This window comes from Megalops cyprinoides, chromosome 13 (genome assembly GCF_013368585.1).
Source record: "Megalops cyprinoides isolate fMegCyp1 chromosome 13, fMegCyp1.pri, whole genome shotgun sequence".
NCBI classification, from domain to species: Eukaryota; Metazoa; Chordata; class Actinopteri; order Elopiformes; family Megalopidae; genus Megalops; species Megalops cyprinoides.
In genome coordinates, this window is record NC_050595.1 from 9745067 (window position 1) to 9768464 (window position 23398).

The 23398-nt window shown below is 42.9% G+C and overlaps 1 protein-coding gene across 1 annotated transcript in view; it reads right to left on the reverse strand.

Annotated features, from left to right (window-relative positions):
- Window positions 1-21887, reverse strand: part of LOC118787896 (c-Maf inducing protein) — a 32972-nt gene extending 11085 nt beyond the window's left edge. The window contains exons 1-9 of the mRNA XM_036543651.1: window positions 20940-21887; window positions 5369-5494; window positions 5084-5134; window positions 4809-4970; window positions 4313-4354; window positions 4124-4186; window positions 1967-2047; window positions 1704-1807; window positions 599-703 (exon numbers count right to left, since the gene is read on the reverse strand). Of these exons, the coding sequence (XP_036399544.1) occupies window positions 599-703; window positions 1704-1807; window positions 1967-2047; window positions 4124-4186; window positions 4313-4354; window positions 4809-4970; window positions 5084-5134; window positions 5369-5494; window positions 20940-21269 (1064 nt within the window). The 5' untranslated portion in view covers window positions 21270-21887. The remainder of the gene's footprint in view (window positions 1-598; window positions 704-1703; window positions 1808-1966; window positions 2048-4123; window positions 4187-4312; window positions 4355-4808; window positions 4971-5083; window positions 5135-5368; window positions 5495-20939) is intronic.
- Between the last annotated feature and the right edge of the window lie 1511 nt (window positions 21888-23398).

Genomic DNA, 23398 nt, shown 5'->3' on the forward strand with positions numbered 1-23398 from the left:
GGTGGAAGAAAGAGATTACATCATGGCATCAAGCCCTCATTACAGGATTACTCAGTCAGAATGAATGCCCATTTAGAGTAATCACAATTGCCTATTTGGAGTAATCATCCACAAGTTTGCCTGAGACTGATCAAACGGCATCCTTATTTAACAGCAATTCTGGAGTTCTGTAGAACAGAATCTGCTGTGATTCTAGAAGGTCAGGAAGTGCTTCCACATACATCCTTCCAAGATGTCAGGGGCCCAGAGGGAGATCCCCCCCCCCCCCCGTGGGGCAGGTATGACGAAGGCTTTATTAACACTGAAATTAGAAGTTCCTCCCAGGTCGTGCACAGGCCCCATGGCACCGAGAAGCAGGGGAAGATGTAATAAGTAAATGATGCACCATTAAACTTGACACACTAGAGTCCTGACAACCTTAATGTCGTCTCCTGGAGCCTGAATTACCTGCTGAGCTCACCTGACAAGAAACGGCTCAACTGTGCAGCACATGCACAGAGACTCAAAGTGTGCCGCAGGACCGCACAGACCTGTGAAGCAGGTGTACGCGGACTTTACCTGTAAAACAGGTGTACAGAGGCTGCGTGGAGAGACTCACCTGTTGATGAATTCCTCGTAGCAGGAGTAGATGGCAGCCAGGCAGACGGCCACCAGGTTGGGAAGGACGCGGGGGTGCGGGCACTGTCCTGTTGGCCCATGCATGCTGGGACACAAAGATACGAATTACGTGGCCTGCAATTGGACGCACAGTGTAGCCCACATGCACAAGAAAACCCAGAGTGATGCCACAGATTTTCTACACATGGCCTGGACAGTACGGATAGCCTGATGCGTATCACATTTAAAATTCTGTATCTGCCATTGCTGAAGCTTCAGTACCAGTCAAAAGCACCTGATTAACACAATGGGAAACACGCATTCAAAGACATTTTGATCTAAAGACATATGCATGAATGCTTGAAATGTGTTTCTCAGACAAATATAAATTGCGAAGTTGATGCCTATGTATGAATTGCCTAATTGAATTTGCCTTTCCAAAGAATTAATTAAAAATATTTCGGGCTATTCAGAGGAAATCTAAAATATAAGATATTATTGTTATAAACAAATCAAAACTAGTAATAATTCCATTACAATAATAATAATTCCATTTGTGTTGTTTCATAGTTTTGATGTCTTTACTATTATCCTAAAATGTGGAAATGGTAAAAATAGAAAGAAACAGAAAGAAAAGTGTGTCTAAACTTTTGACTGGTACTATACATGCATAGCTGGTTCGTTATGAGCATTAGTGAAGGGGTGTGGTCTGAAACAGTTCATCCATAACAAGGAATGCAGACAAAGGAAACCTCCTAGACAGGGGAGGGAAGGAATGCTGGAGCTGAGTATCTGGTCATCATAGAATATCTGTGGTAACACACAGTGTGGGTATGGATGTTTGTGTGTTGCTTGCTATTTATTTTATATGCAACATCATGATGTGTTTTGGATTCTGTGATCTAGTGACTGATGTATGGTAGTAAATTAAATACTGTTATACTCACACTCACTACATCTGTTGGAGTGTTGTTAACCTGGTCTGACACTGTTGCTCATTTAACTTGAACGCATACACTTCTCTTCTCTTGAGCTGGAAGTTGCTCTGGATAAGAGCGTCTGCTAAGTGAATATAACGTAATGCGTTTAGCCTCCATGTCACTCACCTGTGTACGAACTTTTTGACCACCTCCATGCCAGCGTTGAGCTCGTTGAGGGCCAGGATGTACTCCTGGGTGAAGAGACGGAGTCGAGGGCATTTCCCAAAATCCTGAGAGACAGAGAGATAGAGAGATGGAGAGATACAGTATGAAAAACAGAGAGCAAGTCCAAAGAGCAGCGACTCAACACCAGGTCTGAAAACTGAACCTAAACATTGCTTGCTGGGCACTCACTCTCAACACTGAGCGCTCAGTGCAAGAACACTCACCATGTTGTGTTTGAGGATTCTCTGGACCACAGGGGTGAACACTTCGATCACGACCATGGAGCGCGGACGCTCTCTGCAGTGCTGCGGACACAAACGGACACACACACACCGTGAAAATCTACAGGTGAGAAACGGGTGCAGCGCTCACCTCAAAGCAGAGCTGTGTACCATAAAAAAAAAAAAACATGTAAAAAATAATTTGGTATGTTATAAGTTCAGCTCCTTAGGTAATGAGGAAGACTAGAGTTCCACTAATCTACTATTCCATTAATCGTCAGCGGAGAAGGATTCTGGAGCCAGTGATGGAAACACATACAGAGGACATGGTCTGGGCTATTTCATCGGACTGAAACAGCCCAATACCAGACTGTTTGACAGAAACCTGCTGATAGAAAAAGTACTTAGGTTTTATTAGGTACAATAAATACACTTTATGGTCCTAAACTAACTTTGGACCAGCAATTCTTTATTTTAATGATTTTTTTTTATACCAGTAAGATTATTTAAATTATATACAAATAGTTAAGACTGGGAGGGCAATTCCTTCTGCATTTCTTTTTAATAAATGTTCATAGTGTTATCCAAGGTTTAGCTCGTATGTATTTGCATGGGTATGGCGCAACACTGAAGATAGTCAATAAAACTTTAACTACGTACATACTCCCCATTCTTTTTAAATGAAGATTAATGTAACATTACCCTTAAAGGAACTTCAGTTCCAGTGTGATTTTCCAAGCCCAGCTATCCAATGTGTCCAATAAACTTTATAATACAAACTATCTCCACATACCTCCATTGGCAGGTATATGCATTTTTTATATTTGAAAAAGGTATTAAAATGAAATGCGCTGTAAGTAAAAAGTCACAAAATCCAGCATTACGTTAACCATCTGCAAACTTATTCTGTGCTGAAATGAAAAAGCCGGTGGCAAGCGCGGGTCATAAACAAACAGAACCGTAAACAGGCGGGCTAGCTGGCGCACGGTTATTTTTGAGCAGGAACAGAAGCGAATCCACATTCTTTGGTTTTAGACAAGACCTTATTTTGTTGACAAACCTCGGCAAAAGCTCAGAAAAATACTCTGCGTTGCCCTTGCACAACAGGAGACGCCCTTGCACACCAAAAAGTACATCTCTGAAATAAAAAGCTTTTTCACACTCAATGTCATTAGCTTTTGGAGCTGACAGGTTCCTTTAGTTATAAAAAGTATTTTAAATTTAATGCATGGTTACCAGGATATATAGCAGAAGCTGAGACCCTATGAATGCCCAAGATGAGGCTTGAAACAGGGCTAGATACACTCTAGTATACACATACAATGACCAGCCTGTTTGGGTACCTGTCATTGTTACATTCTTAAGATCTTGACTTTTTAAAAATATTGATATGTGTATTTTGCTACACGTCACAGAAAGTTATTGATACCTATGGATAGTTTAATATTTTGTCCCAGTCCTGCTGTACTTATACTGAGTTTTCTGACATCAGGCACGTGGATGAACCAGTTAAAGCACTGAGAATGACTGAAGTGTAAGATTTTATGAGTCAGTCTTAACCCTGAAAGTAATCTTAATGTTTCTGCTCATTCATAGTAGATATGCGTAGCCACATGGTAAAATATATCTGTGGTTCTCTTGTCTGATATTTGCAGCTATAACCTATTTTATTTGCATGGCACGGCAGGGGAATAGATGCCCCCAAAATGCCAAAAATAGCTCTGGAAAATAAGTCAAGGGAGACAAAAAATGCCCTTGAAAGAACTTTTTGAAAAACCTACAATGTCTAGAGCCGATGCAACTCTCCTGAACTGGTGTCTGAGCAGATGGAAATACGGGATAAATGTACGTCATACATGCAACTGAACAAATCACAGATTTTGAGAAGGGTCAGTTCTCGAAACATTGCATAATCATCTTGACGTAACTGTCAATGTATGACCCTATGTGGTGACTCACCCACTGTTAGCCAACTGGGAAAACAATGATCGATGACGAAACCTCAACTTCCGACACTTCCAACAAATACTACTCACACTTGATACGAGCAATATTAATGACGCAATGGATTGTCAATACTACTACTGCTTCTGCCACCGCATGGACAAAGGGTGATGCTGAGGTGGCAGGTGACATGGGTGTGGGCCTCGTCACGGTTACCTTGCAGAAGAATTCGCACAGGTCAGGGGGAGGGTGGTTATTCTCCAGCAAGGGGGCGATGGCCTGGTGACAGACAGACACACGGTCAAGTGAGGATTACTGGATATGATTCACACAAATTCACCATCATCCTGACGAGAAGAGAGCACTGACACAGACACACATGTATGTACACTCATGCACACTCACCACAATAATGTTCTCATGCTCCTGGGCACTCAGATTGGTATTCTAGAGAGAAGAAGGTGAAACATACATGAATTAAAAACAAGACCCTCAACAGCTCAGTGTCAGACATCATACATACCCTATATCTAAGCCAGTCATTTGCAGATGTGGCTACACCACACTGTACCTCAATCAAAAGGACACTGATATTACATTACATTACATTATTGACATGTAGCTAACACTCTTATCCAGAGTGACTTACACAGGTGATTTTTTTTTTACATGTTACCCATTTATACAGCTGGATATTAATTGAGGCAATTCTAGATTAAGTACCTTCCCCAAGGGAACAACGGCAGTGCCTCAGCGGGGAATTGAACCAGCAACCTTTTGCTTACGAGTCCTGTTCCTTACCACTACGCTACACTGCTGCCCCCATCCCCCGCCCCCTAAGTACAGGTGTGACCACACCCCCTTCTTCCACCTCCATTGACACCCCCTCCCACCCCAATACCTCAGCCAACAGGGTGGAGATGATGAGAAGTGGGGCCTGGTGGATGGAGTCGTCCTGCAGGGGAGAGGTCAGTGCCATGTCCACGAGGGCCCGGATCTCCTTCAGGGCCACCTCCCAACGGCTCGGGTTATTCAGGACCTTCCGGTATTTGTAGATCTTTTTCTGTGGGCACATTGAACCCACACACACACACGTTGCTCTGTCAACACCCGGCACAAGCTCAACCACAATAAACGCAAAAACAATGCCCCCAATGGCTATTACGAAAGTATTACCTTCCACTGCAGAGAGTGAAACCACTGGTCTCGCAGATAGCTGTTGGCTGCCTGAGAGTGAGAAAGAGAGGGAGAGGGAGAGAGAAAGAGATAGGGAGAGAGGAAGGAAGAGAGATTTTCAGATAAGATACAGGGTTGGTCAGTCACTTAAGTGTACACCACTCACACAGAATCTGTGTTGAAATGTGTGTGGACATATGTGCGAGTGTGCGTGTGTGTGTGTGTGTGTGTGTGTGTGAGGTCAGCCTCTGTGTGTACGCATGTCTAACCGGGCGGCACCCAAACCTGCAGCAGGACAGTCCCCCCAGGAAAGCTGAGCTGCAGACAGTATTTCGGGGCGTTGTCCCAGGACAGCAGCTGCACGTCCTCTATGGTGCTGTAGGAGAGAGCGGTCTCCATGTACCCTGTGGGCTGGGGACAGAGAGACATTACGTGTTACAGTTACAGTGATGTCCTCACTGACGACATAGACATGTATCCACATGATATGTGCGCATCAGCTATACAGCAAACACACTCTGCACCGTGTGCGTACAGGAGAGAGAAATCACGTTGACATTTACATGTCCACACACACACACACATACACACACAGCCTGAAAACAAGCAATTCTGATGTCAACTTGAGAACATTCCTGAACTTTTATGAATTTTTTTCCTTCATTTTTTAATAATTGAATAAGTTGTTTTCGGTGAGGGTAACCATGGTAATAACTGTTTCAGAAGAAATAAAAACAATGAATTACCGCAATGGGATGCATTCCAAATATATTATGTTTAAGAGCATCACACAGCACAAAAGCCAGGAAGTAAAACAAAATTGGTGACCAACAGCCAGGCTGGCGTTGGTAGGCAAAATACCGCAAGTGGTCATTTGTTTTGGATCAATGTTTAAAATTTGGACGAACTATGAACCCTTAGCTGCTTTTCAAACTGACGGGATTAGTTATGACGGAGTGGAAAGCAAAACCACCGTGACGCATCTCAAGTAATCTGGGCAGCGTATCTATAAAAACCGAACCGTCATCGCGCTGGGAACCTTGGTCAGACTGAAACCGGCGTCTTGAAACCTTGGCTTGTGGGCTGAAGAATGAATTCACATGAATTCTGGGACGGGGGCAAAAAGCTGGTACTTTAACTACAACAAGGCAGCGTTCCTACCGATAAAATCAGTTCAGCTGGAAGCAGCGAGTTCCAAATAAATCATTATGTTTTCTGTTTTTTTTTCTAGGTTAACGCCATCATGGCAAAAATTACTCACGTCTTTTTCCTGGCATAGGACCCAGGAAAAAAAACTACTTGGAGTGATGGGTATGCAGATTCTGTGCAAATTCACAGATCTTTACAGCAGCCTGTGATTTGGAGAGCTTGGCGAGCGGGAAGGCCCGTCCAGATGACTTGAGGTTCAGTGAATCTGTGCGGCACCGATTTCGAAATGGAGAGTGGAGCCCCTCGCTAGCTGCCGGCCAGTGGCTGTAAGCTGAGAACACACGAGCGGCTCTGCTCGTCCCCACAGCGCTTCGGCCAGCACTCCCCTGACCCCTCCAACTGTGTCACCGGTCCTGATGAGACTGGCTCAGCCAAAGCACTCCGAACACGACTTTTTATGGATGTTGACTTCTATCTTCTATCTAACCACTTAGGCTTAGGATTTTGCAGTGATATGAAGTAATAATAAAATAAACTGCTATCTCAATTGCTACAACAGCACATCACTCCTTTTGTTGCAATGTGTCTTTTTCCTTTAAAAAAAAAAAAAAAAAAAGATTAACTAGGGACCTCTGCAATGCCTACACCATGATCAATAACACACCTCTTCAGTCTTAAGACAACTGCGGGACAAACCTACAATACACAAAATCTGAACATTATTGCTTTACTTCTCTGTCATGGTGGAGAAAACTGGAGCCATATTACTGCAGTGTTGAGTAAATTAACAAATATTCAGAACACACCACACAGGGTCTGTTATCTCCACTGTAAGGTACTGTTACACCCCTGAGCAATGCGTTTCCACTATCCAGTCCATGAGCTGCATGATAATATTGATCTGACAGCTTCTGTATGTGATAGATGTCTTGTCTTCCTCTGTGTGTTAGTGTGTGTATATATGTAGACATACATACATACATACACACACTCATACACATACGTATATATGTACGTGTATGTGTGTGTGCCCTTTGTAGCTCATTTCTTTCGATTAAGAAAACCTAACTGAAATAATCTGTAATCATTCTGGCAGTTTTCATTCTTGGTCTAAACTCCTCAAGGAGAAGAATAATGGGCAGCTTTCACCTCCAGCATTGGCTGATTTACTACAGGTCACATGCAGCCCACAGTAAACAGGCAGAGCCCTGTCTCTCCCCCTACTACACAGCAACAACATCACTGTCACCCCCCGTGAGACAACAGCCCCTCCGTCCCTGCCTCTGCTACACAACACTCAATCCCGTCCCTCCCCCCACTACACAACACCCAATCCCGTCCCTCCCCCCGCTACACAACACCCAATCCTGTCCCTCCCTCTGCTACACAACACCCAATCCCGTCCCTCCCTCTGCTACAGACTAGCCATCCTGTCTCTGACTCTGTCACAAAACAGCAGACTTGGCCCTCCCTCTTGCTTCACATGGCTCCATAGCTCACGATGCTCTGTGGTAAACAATATGGATGAGGCAAGAGGAAGGGAAGAGGGGGGAGAAAAAAAAAAGTGTCACCATCTTGATTTCTCATTGTAAGTGGATTAAAACATTGAGCACCAGGGTAAACCTTAAGTGTCTCTCCCTCTCTCTTAAGCTTGTATGCATACACGCAGGCAGGCATGCAGGCACGCACACACACACACACCAGTAATGCTGCAACCCTAACAAAACAAAACAAAACAGAAATGCTAAATTGTGAATATCAGAAGATGAGAGCATTCAAAACACCACCACATGTTGTCATAGAAACAACATCCTGCACAGTTACCACAGTAACCCTGGTCAATGCCCCCCCCTCCCCCCAATGCTGCTTCGTTGTCAAGGAAAGCAAGAGATGAGCAAATGCTCATTTGTGACAGACAAAGAGACAGACAGCCAGACTGAATGAGAAAATTCACCATGTTCAGGAAAGTCATTACCTCAGTGCAGCTGATCACACCAAGACAAACACAAAGATTCTCACATTTCCATATAGCTCTAGCACCCCGTCACAGCAACGAACGGTAAACTCAGAATGGAATGGAAACTCAAATTTCGTAGAGCTGTGCAAGATAAAAGGCGTCTCCAACGACGCCTTGACAACACAAGCGCGACGCAACCACAAACACATTTGAGGCCTCCGTTTCACCTGTGAAGACAAAACCCCTGCTCTGAACCAGATGCCACCCTGTGCAACGCGCAAACTGCGTTTCAGACAGCTGAGCACACGTTCATATGCCAGTCATGAATGCGTACAATTCCGCAAATTCAAGCGAGCAAGACAGACGGACACGAGGTTATGAGCAAGAGGACGCAAACAGTGCAGCAAAGTAATGTCTCCAAGTGTGCCAGCGCAAACAGGACGAAACGGTGCCCTTACCAGCGCACACGCAAGACACACACAGAGAGCTCTCTCTTCCTCCCGCCGGTGGGAGGAGGCTGCACTGGCTGTGAATGTGGGAGAGTCCGAGGGTTCGAGGGCGGTGGACGAAGAGCCACGCTTCTGGCAGTTTGGATGTGGAATCGTTTCATGACGTTCTGAGAAGTAAAGAGGCCGAGTCCGCGCGCGCGTCCGTTTTCACGCGGTCTCTCGCACACCGACCTCACGACGTCTTGCGACAGGAGACGCTCGTGAATGATTCACGCCCGCGTTTAAGACATCTTTCTCACAGAAGGGCTTGAGTCATGTGAGCCCCGGGGTCATGAGGAAACTACCCGCCAGTTTGCCCTCCATGTGCTCGCGTGCTTGGAGCTATTTGCTGTCCGTACAAATACAAATAACATAGTGTGCAAACAGATGGAGACGACAGTGCGCCGAGCTGCGGTAGAAGTACGTTTTTGAATCACAATGCTGAAACTGTTGTATGATCGTGCCATTTTGCCAGTGTACACAGACAGAGAGAGAGTGAGAGAGCGAGGGGGGGAGAGAGAGAAGAGACATGGGTTAGTGTGTGTGTGTCTGTTTGGAAGAGTGTATTTACCCTTTCTGATAAATTAAACATTTTGTTTATTGTGCAATCAAACAGTCTGTACATGCCAGAGAGTGAAAAATGTTCTCAACTTGCAGTCAGGGTGTGGAGTCTGCAGCATAAACACATGCAAGCACGCATAGCCCCTCGACTTCCTATGGTCTGTAACGCACAGTCAGCTGAGTACCCATCTTCCCCACAGCTATTTCGACACTCTGCGCCAACTGTCGTTGTTTCTGAGAAAGCCCTTTGCCACCGAGAGCAATCAGCGGAGATAAACATGTTGGCGCGGGCGCGCCGTGGGACCCCACGTAAGACACACGCGGCTAATCTCAGCATCGCACATGCTCATTAAAGCTCCGGACGAGCTCGTCCTGCCGTTTCACATGATTACCGCTGTGTACGGATCGCTCGCGGCCGTTAGCTTCCCGCTGTAGATGTCCCTGCGGTACAGCCCAGGTTGCATATGAGGTGCGGTGGGGTTTTGTTTTTTTTTCCAGTTCCATCTGAAACCTTAATGACACTGTTGAGTCAGTTACATGGCAAAGTGATGTGTTTCAGGTCATCAGTACTGCACTATGGGGAGAATGAATGAACGTCTAGAAACATATCAATTCAAGAAAAAGTTCCACTCATACCCACCACGTAAGACCCAGTTATAGGACTAAAGAAATTCTCAGCAGAAAAAAAAAAAAAAAAAAAAAAAAAAAAAAACATTCTAGCTGTAAGGCACGTCAGCCTTTTTCCTGCGGTTACCACATACACTTCCCGCAGCGGACATGATAGTCGCGTCATCAACAAGTACAAGGCAGCAGATGCTGGACTTCTCTTTTTAACTCTTTGTTGTTGGTTTCTTTTTCTTACCTCGACCTCAAGACACACGCTGGTGTGGTGCAACTCCACCCTCCTGCTTACTTCTTCTCTGGGCCTAACTCACCTCTGGATTGAATGCGTCTCATGGTAAGCATACACAATATGCAGCAAGCACAAATTTGTAAACATAAACATGAATTCCATGGCAGTTTACTTAAACAGGTGTGTTTTTAGTTCGTATGGCATGAATGCCACTGTTCAAACCAAAAGGTAAGAGTGACAATTACAATCACTTCATGAATTGCTAAAGGGCCCCTAGAGCTGTTCTCTGGGGAAAAAAAACATCTTTATGTTGTTATGCAGTTATAATTTACCATGGATTTTGAACTGAAGCTTAAAATGCATGAAGTTTTTGGTCACTTTGCATTGGAAATAAAAAACTATGGAAAGTGTTATGCTGGATGTACCACGTACATATTCAGTCAAGAGCCCTTTCAAGGCTGACTTGGGCCTATAAAAGCTCGGTACAGTACAAGTACAAATAACCAAGCACTTGCCCTGGATTTTCCTAGTTTTAAAAATTTTCTTTTCCTTCATCTGTTGACAGAACAAGTCTATCCACAGTCTTTCCACAGTGCAGGTTTTCCCCCCACTGAAGTGACTTGAAATGATCAACTGTAAGGACAGTATTGATAATTTTCATCAAGTCATCTTTACATACACTTAGTGAAAGAGACTTTTTGTGTTACTCCTTGCTGCAACAAAATCTGGAGGAACCAGGCCGATCTGATATTACCATCATCTATCTCTGACCTCCTAACCAATGAGGAACCAGTATGTGAGAGCAGTAAATAACAAATAAGACCTTAACTGACCACACAATCTCGGGTGAGGAGTTTGGGGGGGGGGGGGGGGGGGGGGGCGGGTTTAGAGATGGATGTTACCATGGGAAACCAGCCTCATCAGCCAATCTAAGTGAAACTTCCTTTAGAATACCTAGAACCAAATACACTTATCTTTTTCGGCAACACAGCACAAAACCTGTAAGGGCAATAAAGCTGGCCGTGGCGAGTTGAAACCTGCTGTTTTGTATCTGTGTTGACAGAGTGACGTCGGCACAGCGGAGGGCCATGTCCGTGTTTCTGCAGCTGTTGTGAGCCATCCACAGGGGCATGTTTTAGCCCTCAATGAACACCTCTACTGTGCTGAGCCAATGACACCCAAAACCAAGGGTCTGGACAATCAGGTCAACTAGCTCAGGTTAGATGGAAGTAGCTGTGTACAAAACGTTTTTCTCTTTTTTTTTAAAGATAGACATATCTTCTTCAAATGGTTTAAACATGTATAAACAACTGATGTTTTTTTTTTGGGGGGGGGGGGTAAAGCTGTTCAGCTTCTCTTTGTAGACTCTGAGCAATATCGAAACAAACTGTCAGCTTAGTCATGACTGACTCCCTTTTTGCGGGTGTGACCTCTTGAAGAAGAAAAAAAAAAGCTGAAGACATTTGATGAAAAGCAGAGATCACACCAAACTTTGCACCCTGTTCCTCACATAACAAGCTCTAATCTCTTCTCCGTGCTGAAACAGGGTTTTTGTCGCACGTGTCCTTTGTTGGGGATAAGAAACAGGAAGTTTAACGTTCACATACTGGCTCTGTGGGTTATGCAATCGTGACGTACATTTTCAATACTGGGTGGGCCATGGTTTATGTTTTGGAAAGGCTGAATCAGAGCTTTTATCTTTCATTCATATCATTTTTCAGCCCTTCATCACCTAGCCACACAGTCCAAATGCAACAGAAACTGGCAATGCGCGCTCGGCAACAGAATATGACACCAGCTATCTGACTAATCGGCCTACTTTGTGGTGGATAGCCAGGGTTTGTGTTGTTATACACATCATACAGCGAGAGCCTTTGTGTACAGAAATTGGAAAGAGTGAAGTATACCCAACTAAAAAGTCAAGCTAAACATTCTAGCAAACTGTTCAAGTTTTAGAAAAATCTTGACTTTTTAGGGCATGTTTCTGTGTGAAATGGAAGTAAAACCAAAACTTATCTTACACCAAGAAATCTTGTCTTAAAATCTAACCACCACCAACCCCCCCCCCCCCCCCCCCCCCAAAAAAAAAAAAGTCTGTATGTCTCCCACTCTTGGACAGTGACACTGTAGGGCTGTAGGGCAAATTTACATTAATCTGAACTCTAATGTGGGCATGACTTACCTGAAAAGACCATATGTACAAATTCAAAGCAGGTGGAGTATCGCTCCTGTAACTCAATCGACATCAAACACTGCACTTCTGCAAGCACACAAATGCCATGTTTACACTAGCTCGGCTTCAGCTAAGCCTCATCATGGTGGTTTTTTGTTGCGTTACCATGACCTCCCAGGTACATCTCACCCAGGGCTCAAAGCAGTCCCTGTGGCTCACCCTCCAACCCAATTCTCAGTGTGACCAAACCAGGATTAACCAAGGTTACTTTTTCTTAAACCTTTGTCGAATGAGAAGCCAGGAAGCGCCCATTTCCACACAATTCCCATATACCAGCAGTGCAAAAAAAAAAAAACAAACAAAAAAAAACATCTTTGCATTTTTAACCGCACTTCAGTAAAACAAAGTCTACAAAACGGAGGTAACAGGTATAGAAGTTTAGAAAATGATTTGAGTAACTGCGGTTTTCACTGACTCATATTAAAATGAATGACATTTCATCGAATGCTACAGAACGCAAAGAGCATCATGAAATCTGCACTCAGGGGACAGTCTAAAATGCCTACTGTGAAAAACACTTCACAAGATTTAATGTACCAAAGCTAACACATACGGACTGAAAATCTTCCACACTTAAATTTAATAGAACAGATATTATGACCAAAAGAATAAGGATGTATTCATAGCAAAAATCTGTTAAATACATATTATGGGGTTAATGTGCATATTTATGGGTGCTTTTGTACAGTACAAACCTTGACAGACCAGAATGCATTCAGAGGGATCATATAAATTGAAAAGTGCCTTTATATCCTCAAATTTTGTATATGTATCTGTGTTAAACCATTCCACTATCATATGCATTAAACACTTTAAATTTATTTAACAGATTTTGCCTACAATGAGATTTGATTTTTTTGGGGGAAAGACTACAGTCCAAATCTGTTAGTTTTGGTACATTAAGATTGCTTTCACGCATGCCGCCTGAATTCCAGTGGGTGCGAATGCTGGGGTTTGACGTGAAACCCAAGTGAATGGGAGGCATTCAAATCCCGAAGAAGTGGATTAGCAAGCAAATTCTGTAGCAAACACATTCCGGGCAGGAAGTATTGTAGTCCACACTCCTCATGGTACGTGGCAAGTTACATATCAGATCCTCCAATAAAGCTGTCAAGAAAAAAAGTAATGGCTGCAGGGGATACTCCTACAATTCCACTTTCCCCCAATACAGATATGTTACTGTTTGTTAGTTTAGAAGTTCAGCCTCAGAATAAAGGCGTAAACGCTAGAATTTTTGCATATATAGTCTATCTATTTTATTCATGTATAAAAGTTACGCAGATCTTTGTAACTGCACACCAATGAACAAGTGAATATTCTTTTTCCATTGGCTTGCCATGGTGTACTCTGGCCATCCCAAGGTGTGCATCACTGGGAGAAGCCTACCTGTTAATCACTATATGCATCTCCACCATGGGACCAAGGATCAGGGATCTGGGAGGAGTTACTAGCCGACTAATGGAAATAGTGACACAGAGAAAACAAAACTGACAACATATAATAAAGAGCGATGTAAACATGGAGGGCTTTTCCCTGAATTCACACCTTTACTCTGCACAGACTGCTATAGGGTTGCAAACGGGAACTAAACAATTGTGATGCATATGTGGCTTGCAAAAAGTGTTGCAGAAAGCTTTGATAAAAATCAAGGTGCAGAAGAGCTTTATTGCAGGATTTCCATGGCGTCAGCACACATATTGATAATAACTGGACAAATTTAGATGACAACAAGCATTTTGAAAATATTTGTGATGTCACTGAGTTGTGCCCACTCATGGCCTTTGGGCCTGAGACTGTGGGCAGAACTGGCAGTGAAACAGCACCATGTAAGCGACAAGACTCAGCAAATGCTCAGCATGAACCAAGACTTTTTGAATCCCATAATGGAAAAGAGGTACCAGTTCCATAATTTCCATAATTTTAGCTCTGTATAAAAAAAGGGTTGTACTTGGCAAGAAAGAATTTGTGCTCTTTAAGCAAGATCAACTGAATACACCGATAAAAAAAACCTGCAAAAGTAGACATAACCATTTATTCAACTCATGAAACTTTGTGGCAAATCAAAAATGCAGCTAGCTAGGCGACTAACTCAGGTAGGTACACATAAATAGTGAGTCAGCTAGCTGCCTAGTTATCTAAATGATCAGACCCTGCTACATGTATGTAGTTAGCTACTTAACTAGCTACCTAGGCTGGCTAGCTAGCTATTAAAGTTGCCTAGGTAGCTCCCCCTTTCCATCCATGTATCTCTGCCTTGACATATCACTTGAATTGTTAGAATAACTGACAAGTAAGTAATTAGGAATTTTGCTCCTGCAAATGGAGACCATGCAAATTATCGCAGTAATAGGAACTGTTTTTACAAGTTGTACGGTCAGACCTGATACATGTCATGCAAAAAGAACAGCGAACAGAGAGCACTTGACCAATGTGAAACCAAACAAATGTATCATATAACTTGATAATTATCGCTTGTTCACAGCTACATCACACAGAGGGCAAAAGATTAGAATCCCAATGCCAGAAGTGAATGTGCTCTAAGCCCCATTAAGATTGTCACAAATGAAGCGTTGCAGAAAGTCCTGCATTCAATGCATGTTCTGATTAAATCTACTGTGGGAGTGCTGCTTGGTTTGCTGAATAACAGATCCACAGATACAAGCTGTTTAGGTAGTGCTGCACCAGTGGAGACTTTCATGGGCTATACTGACAGCTGATAATTTCACAACCACCTCCACACACTTCGATTCCAACACCGATATTTCTGAGTTTGTTTCTTATGTGTCTACTGTGAAAATTCAACTTCCTTTATAGCTTCCTTTATAGTTTTTTTCAAAACACCATGTTGCTGTGATCACCTAAGTGATGGCACTAAAAAGAAACAATGCAAGAAATGTATCAAAGTACAAAATCATACAAACTTATTTTTATTATCTATAATCAATCGATTATCACTTCTGCAACCATTCAGTGAGAAACAACCTGTTGTATAGTAGGGTAAAACATATTTGATAAGACCCTCAAAATTGTTCCTAATGGAACAAATTAAATATTAACCTAGCTCATGAGGAACTCTACTAAGTTCCAAATTATTCTTGCTGCCCTTGGAATGGAGAGATAGAATTTCAGAGAATGCTACAATAATAGCAGTTTGCCTTTCCTTCATACAGTAATATAGGGTAAACATTTATTAAGCTCACGTACCCATTAAGTACACTACCATCTTTGAGCTCAAGTTACTTAAAAAAAAATGCATTATCCTATTTGATGTCTTAACCAATTAATGTGTTTGTTACTACATACCTCCTGTAATTTTAAACTAATCAGATAATTGCATACTCAGATATGGGTACATGTGTTCACACTTGCTGGCGGCCATTTTGAAAGCTGTCTGAAAACTTTGACCAGAAGAGGAGTCCCGTAAACACACATTTTCACATTTTTTTTTTAGACGTTTTAACCTTTACTTTGGGCAAGTATCACTACTTATTGCAAAATTAAGAGATTAATGTTTAGAACTATGCATAGTATAACTTGGAACTTGGATGTGGGAAATAGTTACAGTTAAATCAAAAGACTGTTTTAGAGACATAGCACAGGTGCTACAGTACATAGTTAGCATACTAGCCATATAAGATTGTGTGCTACACCAATATATTACATCACAGGTATTACTGGCTTGTATTTTAAAATCCATAATACCATAAATTTCCAGTTTATTGATGGTCAATAGTTGTAGATTGCTGTAATTTTTAAAGAATTCATATTATTGTAAGGTGAGCTTAGAGGGTACAGTACTATAAATACCAGAGAGCGTCAATGTGACATCAACAAGAAAAAGTATCATTTAATAGACATTATCAATATTGTTTATTCATATTAAAATATTAAAGTAATGTACAAACTTGATCTATAACCTAGATCATTTATGTTGTAAAATACTGTACTTAAAATTTCATATTATATTTTTAATCCAATTAAGCTCAATATGCTCCCTTTAAGATCATTTACATTGAACGTCTATGTAAATATTTCATAAACAGACTTTAAACATTCACTGATGGTTGTCACTTTAAGTTAATCTTTAAAAATTATTAATGAATTATTTCTGCAGCCTTAAGATGACAAAATCGAGGCGGAACTATAGCTCATGCCGAAAGATGAAAGAGGCATGTCATCTATACGAAGAGGGAGCCATCAGAAACCTGTCATATCTGTCCAGGAAGTTCAGAGTAGACAGAAAAGCTCTGACCCAGAGAGTAAAGGAGCACATCAGTGTTGAGGCGCATCAAAGGCAGGGTGTCTACCTGAGTGCAGAGATAGAAAGGGAGATCTCAGGTTGTCTTCAGGTAGGCTAGGTTAAAGTAAGACAAACTGAACTGACAGACTGGGTCTATTAAGTCAGTTTATACAATAGGTACTGATCATTGATACTAATATATAGGCCTGAATATATCTGTGTGTGTATTGAAGTGTATTTATTTATTTAATTTCTTCTCTGTGTAGGTCCTTTCCCAATGGGGCTGGGGATTCACCAGATCTGATCTTTTAGATCTGGTGCAAGAGTATGTGCAGGTGAATGATCTGGACACACCTTTTACACTTGGGGGGCCCCGTCGCAACTGGTTCCAGAGATTTATGAGAGACCATCCCAAGTTGACGGTCAGAAAAACTAAGCTATTTCGTGAGTCAAGGGCCAAGGCGATGAACGAAACTGCCATTCTTGACCACTGGTTCAATGAAGTTCTTGGGAAAACACTGGATGACGCACAACTACATGACAAACCACAAAACGTATAAAATGTGGATGAAGCAGGCTTCATGACAGATCCTGCCTCAGAGAGGGTCCTTGCCCCAAAAGGTACAAAAAACGTCTACCAAAACAAAGGGGGGAGTGGTAGAAAGCAAATAACTGTGTATTACAGGCAATGCAGCAGGTCAAAGTCTACCACCCTTTACAGTCTACAAGGCAATTGATTTCACTTCTGCTGAAATCAATGTCTTGTGCTCTAAAAATGTTTCAATGTAGATTTTGGTGAGCTTAACAGGTACGTTTACCCTAATAGACTACATTCGATGGACCTATTTTTTTAAAATGAAGTCAGAATGCCCGGAAGAGTAACCATGGCTGTAGCTATAGGTGAAAGGGTGTAAATTCAGTCTCGACACGGTCTCATTTTGTGGATAAGAGACTGCACACTAGTCTTGTTTTCCCTTTCAGAATCATTGACCAATAAGCAGACAATACATTCCACATTTGCTTCTGTTTCAAAGTATATTCCTAACCATGGTCAAAACCTTGCTTGGTATGTTTGACCAGTGAGTTGCAGTCAGTTACTGTCCATTGACTCATAGCACTGACAGTCATGACCGACTGGAGACTGTCCAATGTCCCCACAAATGACTTAGGAAGAATACTGCACAGTACTGTCCACTCAATCACCTGGCTACAGTAGCTACATTAAACACAAATATTCATTTAACATTTAGCTACCCGGGTCTGTTTTCTGCCAGCATTGTGGACAGTGCAAACACTTCTGAAACATTAACCAAGGAAACTGTGGATGCTTATAGCTTTAGCAAAATTCCTTGCCCCACAAAGGAAACAGGTGGTGGTATAGACTGACTCCGGTAAGGAACTGCTTACAACAGTATTTGCTCTGTAAAGTGGTGAGATAAAAAATGATCAGCTTGCACCACGGTGTTGTTCTGTTGTCAAATGGGTTTCAGACAAAAGTCAAACCAGCAAAGAAATCAAATTAAAGGCTGTTTAGATGAGTAGCCTACTTGTTAACAATGAAAAAATGTATGTTAGTAAACTGGATATAAGACTGCAATTAACTGCCTCACGCTGGGACATCGCACCCGCACATCACACAAGGGACTCATTACAACCTGTTCTTATGATCCATGTTAGAATATACATTGGACAACAAAATATTCTGTTCAATATCTGTCTAGTTTTGCAAAATGTCTGTATATGCTCTGTGGGTGCACCGATTAAGACTGCACTGACTTGGTCTTCTGCGTCGTAGTTTCACCACATGCATTGTTCATCGACTCACGTCGGACCTACTTTTGAGTCGCAACTTATGTCACAACGTAGGTCTACATTGTATAAATATAAATCCAGCATCACGGACGGACAGGGCATTTAACCTTTCATCGGAATCAATCCGAAATCGGCGCACTTCGATTGTTAGTTAAACAAGGTGTGAGTGTGATAACGAGCAGAGCACAGCACAGCACCGGTGACACCACTCACTGAGCTAACAGACCAAATTAACACATTAAAATCTAAAACACAGGTTCTTAAATGGCCATGCAAATTATACAAGGTCTTTTGGTGTTTTGACTCCCTCTGGTAAACGCACGATGCTCTGTAAGACAATCCCATGGTAAAATGCGAAATAAAACGTTTAATTTTATTGACTGGTTGATTGATAACACTATCATTGGGTCTGCTTGTCCAGTCAGCAAGACTGGCTACAGGAGGGCGCAAAGGCTGGACTTTACCATTTCGGTTAATTAATATGGCAAGTCAGATAAAATTTTAACCATTTTATGGAAAATGCATACATCTTTTAATTGTAATGCGCACAATATCACATGTAAGGGGCTACCTTTTCTGGCTTTTCTTTACTGACCCCAGAAAGCAACAGGCTACTCCTTCCTTTGGTTCTCCCAAACGCTACATGAGCAATGCGAACAGGAAGCTTCGTTGAACCAAGAGGTGCCTTCTGTAGCACATGGATATTCATTAAAAATACACTGTCAGTCGTTGCCGCGGCTGTGGTCTGCTATTCCTAAACTAATTGGAATTAAACTACGAATAGGTAAACTTAATTTACAGACGCCTTTATACCTTTTTAGACACGCTTTCCCCCTTTCCTCTGAAAGTCTCTCTGCGTCTGCGAAATGACAAAAAGTAAGCGTCCTGTCCTGGACATTCTGGAAAGACTTTGTCTCGTCATTCGCTTTCAGTTGGCGTACCTCTGATCAGAAATGATGTGATCAGGTTGCAGAGAGCTTTTATGCTCATATAGCCATGATTTTTGAAAGACTTTCTTTTGGTGAAGTAAGCTACTTAGCCATTTTCTATTATGAGAATCGATGTAACTGACTGCATTTTTAAGTGGACATCGCTTTGAACTGTTAGCTAAAGACTATACTGTGGATGTTACATTTGAAAGACGTATGAAAAATGCACTTACAGGTAAAGGGCATTTGTTGTATTTTGTGGTACCCCTGAATTTGCTTATTTACGTACCTGTTACCTTCTTGGTTTAAAATAATGGAATAAAGACACCTGTAAATAAAGACTGATAATTAAGTAAATGGTGAGCGACGCAAATTTATGCACCATCTGAGTGACAATGAATGCTGTCACGTCCAGTAAAATAGGTTTCATTTTAAAGATGAGATATAGCATAACCACCGGCAGTTGCTCTTCAGTTAATTTGAACCTTTCCTGCAACCCACTAGGCGTACTTACTCGTTTTAACACCAAGTTATTGAGCACTACAAACACTGCATGCTCATACAAGTGACCACCGTGAAGTTCCCTCTGAAGTCGCCAGTGGCCACACCATACCCACTACGGACCTCTCCTCTACGAGTCACCCACCCAGGGCCCTGAACCACACGTAGGCGACGTGTTCACCAACATATTTTACGTGTCAATTTAAATTTACACTGGTCTGTTTCGAAAGGCCACGCTGCAGTCTCCGGCACAAAGATCATACCAAAAAAAACAGTGCACGGACACTGGCAGGTGTGGCAGATAACACAGCTTGCTAAATGCAAAAATAAAAAATAATAACCTAACATGGGTGTGTCTCACTTGACCTCTGAACCTTTTCCTTATCAATTCTGTGTTCTTGTGAGTGACATTCTTGATTGGTAGCTGGTGAGCGCAACACATTTCACTTGATTGGCAGGCTAAATAAACCCATGTTGAGTGTGTTTCGATATCCTTCGGAATAATATTGTTATGTGTTGCGCGTTTTGAGCTACGGTCGTTTAAAATTAATTTCTCCACTAGTGAAATCGACCAGGCCTGGTCAATACCACGTCTCACCGATGTAGAAAATGTCTTCCTTCTCAGCACCCCGCACAAAACAATACAGATTCAACGCACAACACCAAAACCAAGTCTTTCAACGCAATCGCGGTCTGTAGTTGTTTCTAGTTCCAAATATCAATTAGATTTATATTAAGCCATTTTAACACAAACGATATGAGGCTATGCAAACCACGTTTTGATACAAGTTAATGAGATGAAGCCAGCGAGCTAATGGTGTCTTCAACCAGCCGTCAGCTGTGTGTAGGTGTAATTACACAGAAGGAAACAACAGCGCGACACTGTAGCTAGCTGGCTAGCTACACGTAGCCAGCTCACCAAATTAGAAACGGGAAAAAAACGGACACATTTTTGTATACAGTGTGCTCAAATTAACAAACCGAAACGATAACAATAAACGCACTACAATAACCCGAGTAGACAACAGCATCGGGAACGGATAATACGTTTTACAATGTGATCCATATTTCAAACATGGCTAGGTCGCTAACGTTAGCTACAGAGATAACAGTCCTTGATAGGGGGAGCTCACCGTGGCCGAGGCGAGGCTGCAGTCCGTCAGGGTGAGGTGGTGGGGCTCCCATCTCCGCAAGAATTTGGAGGTGAGGATCTTGCTGAGGAAGGTGCGGGGGTGCTTGACCACGCACACCTGAATGTCTCCCTCCTGAAGAAGCTTGTAGCGCATTCCGCTGCTGGAGTGGTGCAGGGTTCTCCGACACGGCCCGGCGCCCATCTTAATATTATTGTTCCCCTCCGGCGGCGTCGGCGTAGACATCTCCCCCAGTAAAGGCTTGCTCTCCTCCGACTGGTGGTACTGATTGTTGTGGAGATCGTTGCCCCCTCCGCTGCTGTTGAAATCCATATTTAACCGTACCGACAGCGAGACGAACGCCGCCGTTGTAATTATGTATCAAAAGCAGGCGTGTTGGGATTTTTTTAGATAAAAGAAAAGAACCACGGCTAATGCAAACCCAACCTAGTTAGCACGGCACGACCTCAAATGTTTTATTCAATACGGTTAAAAATATATGGACGGGGGGAGACATCGAGAAAAGCCATGAAGTGACGAATGGAGAGGATTCCGGGATGGGGAATGAGAGAGAGGATATGGGGTAGCTGCTCTACTATCTCTGCGCACAATTTCCCCAGAAATGTCTCTTCCTCTCCGCGCTCCGCTCCCCCCGACACGAGCTATTTAATATGAACGGGCCATTGCGATATCCTTTACGCCAATCCCCGCGACGTTTTAATCCAGGATTCTGATCATTAAAAGCGGTATTATGTTTAAAAAGAATCCGAGGCCGACGTGTGTCTTTGTGGCGTTTTTTGGTCTTTAGCAGCTCATTGGCACGGTTCCCTTTTCTCTTTTCCTCTATCTTCATGAAGAAACCAGGCACTTTGGTTGCGCGTCTCGGATTGGTCCTGGCTCGTTCATGTGATACCACAGTGACGTCAATGGGGAGCCGAGCGGATGCACTGTGCGTCTTGCTGTACTGTCTGACTGTGCGATAGGGAAATGCGGTCTCAACACACAAAGAGAGAGAGAGAGAGAGAGAGGGAGAGTGAGGGCGCACCGTTTACTGTCTTCGTACTGTGTCATATCTCTCCCTATCTGTTGACAAAAGGATCGGCGTTGCTTGCACACTGTATGGTGAGGGGGTCCAGGTCGCCGGTGAGGAGGATTGCTGCTTTCCTGTGTCTGCCCCCAAAAAGGTTTGACACAATCCTAGCAGTGTGGAGAAGGGTGACATTATGTGTTGTTAAATACAGAGGCTGCTTGGTCGACAAAGAAAGGAGGAACACTCTCTCCACAGCTGAAGTTGGGTGATTGAAGAGAGAGACTCAGAGTCTTATGCTTCTGTCGTGGTCAAAGGAGCAGAACACATGTTCATGTACAAACATACACACCAACAACCAACACATTCACTTACACTCACCTGTACAGAAACCCACCATCGACCAACAAAATGTGAAGCTTGAATCACAGGTTTTGCAATTTCTGCAGCTGGTGTGCTATCTTATTGCAGTACGAGGTCCAGTCTTTTGACTGGGGGTTGAGAGAGAACGGGCAGAGCAGAACTGTTCTGACCTATGGCATCTGAAGTTGCTGAACCCTGTTTAACTATGACCTCTGACCCTGTGGCTACAAAATGACAGGAGCAGGGGGGCTCTTTCACCCTTAACTGTGTTGACAATCACACCCCCCCGGCAAAAAGCCAAAGAAACGTTGCTTGTCTTCAAATGCACAACTGTTTTGAATGCACAAGCAGGGGTTTCTTTATTTCTACTGTAGACAATTCTGTTTTGAAATTCTTCACTCTAATATGGCAATAAATTTAACAACCAACAGATCCATTGAACCCTGTTGCTGATCTTGTGAACAGGTCTTTCTTGTGTTTAAATCCACACATGGTGATTTTCAACAGTTTGTTTTAAGAAGTAACCTGAGGGCACTGTTGACAGTGCATGTCCATGCAGTCCAAACAAGCTTCCTTCAAATCATGTCTGTGTACCAAACTGCTTCCTCTCACATCATGTGCTTCGTAGCCTGTACTTCCATGCATGCTGCCACGTATGTACCACCAAATACGCAGGTGTGGAAGAAAATATTTTTTAAATGTTTAAAATTTAACATAACATGGCAGCCACAAACTTCCGTAAGTTTACACGTGCTAGCTAGCATGCAAGTACCTTGGAACATAGCCAATCTTTCTTTTTGACCGCAGGAACAAGTTAACGTGTGAAGGGACAAGAGATAACATCATTCTGGTGCCCCCCTGGAGTGTAACTCTTCAGACTCCACGCTGTTCCCCCGTGCTTCAAATTCTGCACTCTTCCAGAGTTCCCAGTTTGCCCAGTTCCCCATCCCTGGCTGATTATCTATGTTCAGCCACGGAGCACTGATTGAATTACCTCCCGTCACGAGAGCAGCATTAACTCTGTCCCGATAATCCACAGTAATCCTGTAGTTCTAATCCCACGACTGCCGTG